This window comes from Sinocyclocheilus rhinocerous, unplaced genomic scaffold, assembly GCF_001515625.1.
Source record: "Sinocyclocheilus rhinocerous isolate Xijiao unplaced genomic scaffold, SAMN03320098_v1.1 scaffold453, whole genome shotgun sequence".
Lineage (NCBI taxonomy): Eukaryota > Metazoa > Chordata > Actinopteri > Cypriniformes > Cyprinidae > Sinocyclocheilus > Sinocyclocheilus rhinocerous.
This window is the reverse complement of record NW_015655565.1, coordinates 1,293,230-1,301,447: the sequence shown is the minus strand read 5'-3', so window position 1 is coordinate 1,301,447 and position 8,218 is coordinate 1,293,230. Positions and strand designations below refer to the sequence as shown.

The 8,218-nt window shown below is 39.0% G+C and overlaps 1 protein-coding gene across 2 annotated transcripts in view; it reads left to right on the top strand.

The window, feature by feature from the left end:
* jag2b (jagged canonical Notch ligand 2b) overlaps positions 1-8,218 on the top strand; it is a 54,714-nt gene that overhangs the window by 21,650 nt on the left and 24,846 nt on the right. For both annotated transcript variants that reach the window (XM_016525460.1, XM_016525459.1), the window contains exons 3-5: positions 1,351-1,405; positions 5,911-6,168; positions 7,170-7,230. In XM_016525460.1, coding sequence (XP_016380946.1) covers positions 1,351-1,405; positions 5,911-6,168; positions 7,170-7,230 — 374 coding nt within the window. The remainder of the gene's footprint in view (positions 1-1,350; positions 1,406-5,910; positions 6,169-7,169; positions 7,231-8,218) is intronic.

The window sequence follows — 8,218 nt, the reverse complement described above, 5'->3', positions numbered from 1 at the left end:
CGATGAGCTTTGTAAAAATCTACGCGTTTCGGAAAGGCGGGGCATAGAGGAGAAACAATAATGTACAGTATGTGGAAAATAATGTGTTTTTTTAACCTTAAACCGCATAAACACATTTCATTACACCAAATACACAAAATAATATTCTTTTTAGCAGCATCATATGACCCCTTTAAAGAGCTCAAGCATTTAAAGTGGCAGATGACATAACTGCAGCATGTGCTTATAATCAACAAAATGTTATTGTGCTAATGTGTGGAGGCTAATATAGTTATCTTTATGGTTATTGGCCTTGGTGTGAATGGGCCTTAACACTTGCCACTAGCACACAGACATGCATCAGTTTTAATATGTAACACACACTTTTCAGTCTGTACTCACACAACTAAAAGTTTACAGCTGGAGATGTAAGTCTAGCAGTTAGCACATGCAGTTAACAGATGAGACTTTTATTCTCCACAAAATTAGAGCGAGAAAATATGTCTTTTCAGGAGGATCAGTGAAGTTGTATAAAGTGCTAAAAGTGGTGTCATGTACCTGTCTAGGGTCAGGAGTGAGGACATGGTCTGAATAAACTCGTCTCTAAAGGAAACACATCAATTAAATGATTATTTTCCTCATATGAAGATGCCCTGCTTCAGTGGCCTGTTTTTTACTCCGTGAAAGTTGATAATTTGATCTGGTCAGGTAGGGACTATAGGCAACATTTTAGTGGATGGATTCTCAGATATAGGAGCATCAAGAATGTTTCCAGATTTAGTCGGAACTCCCAAGGTGTGGCTGAAAATCTCTCCCTCCCGCCATGTCGTGTGTAACGTAACTCAACTCTTATAAATGCTGCCCGCTGTCATGAGAGAGGACTGTAATGGAGCTTTAGCATCGCTGTCATTTCATTAATACTGTTTGCTAAAACAAACATCACTATTTCTGTTGCTCATACTTGAGGTTAGGGATTTGAATAAACCTCTTACGCTCTGCATTACATTTACATTTAACATTTAGCAGACGCTTTTAATCCAAAGCGCATTAAAACTGCATAAATTGTCTGGCACAATTTCTGCCACCTCAGATTTTGTTTAGAGGAGGGATGCTTTTCCTTTCTTGAGTTTTTTATTTTTATTTTTTCCTCTCCTGAAAGATGATAAAACAGGTCTATATATTTGGTTTATATTTGGAGGAGGTACCTGACCCATATCTAGGGATCAGATTCAGAATATCATGGAAACTTAAGGGTGGGACCTTTTGACCTGGATTGTTTAGCATTAAGAAAATATAAAAATCTGTTGTGCTTTCTTCAATAGCATTTTAATATTTCATCTCATAATGATATTCTTTCTCTTTCTCCCTCAGCGATCCTACACACTCATCCTGGAAGCCTGGGACTGGGATAACTCCACTCAGAACAGTGAGTATTCCTCTGTAACCACTGTATGATTTACTGCTGCAGGCTGCTGTCGCCTTTCTGGGTTGGGTTTGATGCTCATAATGGCTGTTGAGTGTTGTTATCTATGGTTTTGTGCTTTAGAGGATGACTTTGTATGTGGATATTGAGTCTGATCCTTGACGATGAGATGAAAGTGTTAAAGCTGCCCCGCTGATGAGTTGTAATTTTGGTGCGGGGGAATTCATTGGGGTGTGTCAGGGTTTTACTGGGCACGTATGGGGTTATTTAAGGATTTTGTTGTGAGCATTAAGTGTAAAAGTTGTCAGTTTTCATGTAGGTACTGATATAGAGGGTTGGAGGTATGCATTGAGTTATACTGTATATTTTTAACCACACTAAGCAGGGCTCATCATTTTTGACAGATATATTGAGATGACGTGTTGCTTAGCCAAGAATTGTTACCTGAGCTTCCACACAAATGTGTAGTTTAAGGCTCAAAAATCGTGTGTCTTCCACACCTGCTTCAGTAGTGCACGAAAGTCAACCAAGATTTCCCAATAACCCTGATCATCTGAAGACCTCTGTTAATTGCAGCCACTGGGTGAAATGTCCTGAGGATCTTGAGTATTGAGTCATACACATAAATTACAAATATGAGGTATTGCCAAATAGTCAGCATGATAATGTTTGATTGTTTGGATTACCTCAGTTTATAAGACAGATCTGTTGATTAGATTTCTAAGCAAGCAGAACCGAAATAATTTTTAGTTCCTTTAAGCTCAAATGTGGTAAAACAACATATTTTTTCATACTTGAGTGAAAATCTCGACAGAAGATGAGATCTTGGGCTGTAATCCCCTAAACCTGGTATTTGAGGGCTCCCAATATGTAAGGATCTTGGGGAAACAACATGGGCACCATAATTCCACAGCTGTATCCTGTTTTCTCCCGCCGCCTTTGTCTGGCTTGAGGAATTGTCGGTTGGAAAGGGTCAGGCGGAGGAATTCGACGTATGCAAAAGAAAGGTGAATGCTGGTAAAACGGGAGAGACTGAGGGGGAGCCTGGCTTTGATCTGCGAATGTGATCTGTAGAATCACTGTATATCCCAGCGTCTGTAAAACTCCTAATGCAAACACTCTCTCTGCTTGACGTCCTGTTTTTCGTTTTCATCTTTGCATGCACTTCAGCCTGAAACAGTGGCCCAGAGGATGCTTGTTTGACTCACTTCATTGAGTCAAGTGTCTTAAAGGCCTCTTCTTCATGGAGTTTGCTCATCAGGAGTACGTTGAGCGTGATGTCAGAGAGATGCAATGCTGGTGTCTGGTTTTGTTTAATCAGTGCTTGAGCTATATTGACCAGACTGACTAAAATTGTTTCTGTGTGTTATGTTTGGTTTGTTTTTTTGTTTTTGTTCTGTTGTTTTTTTGTTTGTTTGTTTTTGTTTTCATTTTAGTTTTTGTTTGGTCTTGTTTTTTTATTATTGATTTTTTTGTTATATGATGATGTTATATGATGATGATGATGATGATGTAATATGATAGTCACATAAAAACTTGGAAACCTGCTTACGTGCTTAGATGAAATATGAGATGTGTGAAGAAAACTGAGAAATCAAGATAAATATCACTAGAGCACAATATTTAGTATTGTGCCTCATTTGCAATCTAAAAGTAATTTTGTCAAATTATTGAAAACATCTGAAGGTATTATTTAATAATTTATTTAGGATACATAAAACTCCTTGAATTTAGCTTTAGAGTTTTAAAAACAATGACTCTAGGAGTTTTCACCAGACCATCTGTAAGTTCTAGTGACCATTGATTAGAGATTTTTGAAATTGACTAGCTCTCTTTGATGATCTGGAGCGCTCTCAATGACTTGGCAGAGCTCTGTTTGAGACAGTGGCTTCATTTATCACACGAGCCCATAGTACAGAGGCGTGCCAGACATTAATGGTCTTGTCATCGAGAGAGAACGCTGCCAAGGTCTGTCTGATTTGACTATCTGCAGTCTATACTCACGCAAGGCTTGGCAACAAAAGCGCCAGTACATCTTCCTCTCTCCAATGCAGTTTGATACTACTTGTTTAGTATGCAGTGTGAACGCTCAGAGCTGCCGTACCTGTTTTCTTAAACTGGACACGTCCCCACGCCTCCTTGTCTGTCTGTCAGAAACCCAAGGGCAAAAAATATGTCTCTCACTCTTTCGCTGGGGGGAATAAAGTTTAGCCTGCACAATTCATCATGTCATCTTGGAACTTTGAAACATTGTTCTATTTGAACTGAGGAAATTAGCCAGCATGCATTTTTCATAGATGCTTTAAATAATTCTGTTACATCTGTCAGAACAGTTCGTATGTGTATGTGTGCATGGTAGGGCCATGCAGGCCGCAGGAAAAGTCCTGTAGCTATGTGTTTACTTTGCAGGAAGGGCTCTGGACTGCCCAGTGTTTAGACATTGGGCAGAACGGGCCAGCAAAAGCTCGCTCCATTGTTCTTAATCTGGAAGCGCCAGGGCTATTTCTGTTTTTGTTGCTTAATTCGGTCGACATTGTCCGGGGACGGAGAGGAAGGTATGTGTATGTGCGCTCCGCATGTGTGTTTGCAAAAGGGGAAAGACGCGGACGCGCTCTGCGCGTCGGGACAGAGGAAATCGCAGGCCCCCCGTTTCCACTGTGATTGTTCGCCATCTCCGATCCCACTGCGATAAAGATTGCTTTCTTTGCAGAGAGTCTGGGAAAGCTTGGGAAATTGGAGCTCTTAGTGTGAACGCTAACCACTCTCACTAGCAGGAGGGATTCGTGCCGAGGGTCTGTGTCCTTGCGGACCTGGACAGTGTGCTTGATGATTAGGACTAGGGTGGGATCCAGTTCCTTCAAGGACAGCTAGGGCTAAGAGCTGAAAGTGACCGACTATAGAGACCAGTGGCTTCTTCTGCCTGCTGCTCTTGCCCAGATCTCCCTGGTAACAGCAGTCAAACTCGCACCCCTCCCTCTGGCCAGACATCAACGTTTTTATTAGAACTAGAACTAGACTTTGACTAGAACTCACAAGAAATGTGAACGGTGCTTGCTTGTGTAAGTGACTGCTATGATGCTAAGGTGTTTTTTATGCAGCTGCTAAGGTGTTTGGAGTGATTTTAAGGTATTTTGCTGCTGTTGCTAGGGCGTTCTGGACGGTTCCTTCATGGTTACTGGCCCAATCATAAGTCTCTATAATATTCTGTTCTCTAGATATAGCTTTGGTCCCTTTTTTGCCCATTTTATTGTCTGCTGATTCAAAAATCTTAAGTCTGATCACTTAGAAAAGCAATACCACACCTCTCCTCACTCCTGATTTAAGATAACATATCATTGGTGTCATTCATGTGTGAGTGTCTTTGTTGTGCAGTGATTTGTCTGAATGGATTTGTGAGGCAGGAAGTTGTAAGGGACAGAATAGTCTGAGTCACTAGTGAGTTTATAGCTTCAAATCAGGGTCTGTCCTGTCTCTTTTCTTACAGCTGATCTACACATTCATTTGTTATCAATGTGTTATTATATTACTTGTTGTGTGAATGTATTTTAGCTCTGTCTTAGACATGTGAATTAATGGAATGAGTAAGTTGCATTTTAGAAATTGTATTTCTTAATTTGTATATTTGCTTTGAGAAATGTTTATTGTATGTAATAATTATTATATATTCAGGACTCCAGACAAAAAAATTGAGTAAGGAGCCATTGGTGTATAAGAAAAAAACTTAGGCGGCAAATAATTTTTTTAGGTGCCACAGAATAAACGCGCTTTATTTTTTAAAATTTTTTTAACATTTCAATCATACTGTCATGTGTTTGTCTCACCTTTTCTTGACTTTATCAGCATTTTAATCCATCTTGTAGATGACCTGGGAACTAAGGTTCACTTAAAGTGGGAATTAAACGTCTTTTCCAACTTGAAATATACAGTCAAAAAGAAATGTTTATTACACAGAATCTGTACCAATATCATGGACCATAAGCATCACTTGGCCATTGAGTGTACACTTTTAAGTAATTGAAATTTAATAAATTTAAGTTAGTCCAACCTAAAATAAAACTTTGATGCGCATCGTCTCAGTTTAATACGTGAACATAACAAAAGATATGATCGCAAAACAATCAGGAAAACATTAAGTCATAACATGCAAAATATATAGTCGCCAGTGGCGACCTCAGAAAAAACTTCACTCGCAAATTAATATTTTTGGTCACAAATGCGACCGTTTTAGTCGCAGTCTGGAGCCCTGTATATTGTTAACTTAAAGTGTTATTTTTAGCACCAAATAGCAGACTAAAATGACACGCTAAATCAATCACAGATAAAATATTAAATGTTAAAAAATATAGGGCCTATAAGTTAATATAGGCCCTTAAGTAATTAAATAGTTACTTGTTGGACTTCAAGTTGACCATCTCTAATAACCGTGTTGTTGCAAAATATAGTTTTTCATTCAGACTATTAACAAAGTATATGATTTTGTTTCTCACTCTTTTTTTTTTTTTTTTAAGCTGGCGAGGAGAATTTGATCGAGCGACACATTCACGCCAGCATGGTGAATCCTGGCGACCACTGGCAGTCCATCCGGCACCCCGGCATCACGGCCCACATTGAGTACCGCATCCGGGTCAGGTGTGACGAGAACTACTACGGGAGTAAGTGCAACAAACAGTGCCGGCCAAGAGACGACTACTTCGGACATTACCGCTGCGATCCATCAGGAAATATTGTATGTCTAGACGGCTGGATGGGAGAGGACTGCCGGACAGGTGAGTGATGTTGACCATCTGTATTTTGTACTTGCCACTGCAGTTTAATGTTATGGCCGAAAAATATTTTTTCTTTTTAGTTTTCATTTTCATTTTAGGGTAACTTTTACCTTTACCTTTATTTTTACCTTTATTTACCTTTATTTTTATTTCAGTTTTAGTAATTTTAGTTCTTAAGTAGTACTTTTAGTAGATATTTCAGTTATTAGTTGAAAAGGCAATATTTAATTTTTTTTTACATTTGTTTTTCATCTAATATTTTATTTTATGTCAGTTTTATTTAAATTAACAAAAACAATTATTGTTTGTTTAACAATAGTGCTAATAACAATATTGTACTGAAATCTGTTTATTTAAATCTGTGTTTTTTTAATGCTACAAATGAATCTAGGTATCAAGTTTTAGAGATTAATTTTGAGATTACATTTAATAGTTTAATGGTAATGATTTATCTGGCATCCTCAATATCTAGCCAAGTTGCCCTTCATGAAGGATGAACTAGGGCTGGCTAATGTCTTGAAGCGTATAGAGAGAAACCCTGTTAAATCTTGCCCTTTACCACCCTGTAAAGAGACCTGCTGCTATCAGTGTTTTCACAGCTCTGTGATCTTTGCTCCTTTGCCTTCTCCTTTTGCCTCTGCAATCCTGGAGTCACACTTTCCATTAGCTCAATTAATCTGAGTGATGCTGGGGGTTTTTGATGTCTTTAATGGACCACTGCAGGCAACCTAAACACCTTTGTTCTGATGCTGAGAGTGCATATGTGTGTATGTACCCCACTACAGAAAGGCAGTAAATCACCAGCCACCGTCCTAATGAGCAAGGGTACGAGTAGGTGGGCGTAACAGGGGTGAATAGGGGCAAGCGTATATGTGTGTTCGGGCCATAAAGTTGTCTTCTGTCACAGCGAGGATGATGAATTTATCTTGTCGCACTTGTACGGCAACACAAACAAACAAGACTGACCTCTCCTCCCTCCCGCTCTCCCTCTCCTCTCACAGCAATCTGCAAGCAGGGCTGTAATCTGATTCACGGAGGCTGTACGGTGCCTGGAGAATGCAAGTAAGTGTTTGAGCATCATTTCATGCTCGGTTGGCTGGGCTAATCTGGCTCCTTAATTTCAGCAGGGCCATATGTGCTCATGCTGATCAGGTCTTTTCATTTGTTTACCTTTCCATTAATGAATTAGTGCACTGAAGCTATTGTTTGTGCAAGCTGTTTTTGTTTGATATGCTTTTTTGATCACGCTATACTTTCTCTCGAGTGTTTATATATTGTCATCGTTTAACATTTGATGGGATGAAATACTTTAAGGCATCACTATTACTGTTGCTCATACTTAAAGGGTTAGTTCACACAAAAATGACAATTCTTCCATCAATTACTCACCCTCATGGTGCCTCAAACCGATAAGACTATTATTCATATTCATACCAGTGTAGTTTGATCTTGCATGTCACACAAATGCGGTTGAGCTCTTTGTATGTGCATTGCACAATGTTTATATATGAATAAAAGCCTAAATTAAATCTATCCCTTTAAAGGGTTTGGAAGCCCTTCACCCTTTAATATGTAATTCCAATGTACAGTTTTCATCTGGCAGATGATACAACTGGCAAAAAATGGACTGAAGGAGGGTCCTGAGTCATATCTAGGGTTCTTCGGATTTGGATATCAACCACCAAAACACTGTAGCAACGTTTCATCTGGCAGATGATACAACTGGCAAAAAATGGACTGAAGGAGGGTCCTGAGTCATATCTAGGGTCTTCGGATTTGGATATCAACCACCAAAACACTGTAGCAACCACATAGCAGTGCTGTTAAAAACTTTCTGAAGACTTTAGCAACCTATCACAGGGTCGCAAAATTTCAAAATGCCTGGTAGCCCTTCGGGCAGGTACTCTTCAGATTTTGGTAGCCCGAAAATTAATTTAACTAGCCCAAATAAAAAAAGACCTTTTAAAAAAAAAAAAAAATTGAAAATCAGGAGTTTAAATGTCAATCAAAAATATTTTTAATACACAAATATCAACAAATATGAAGGAAG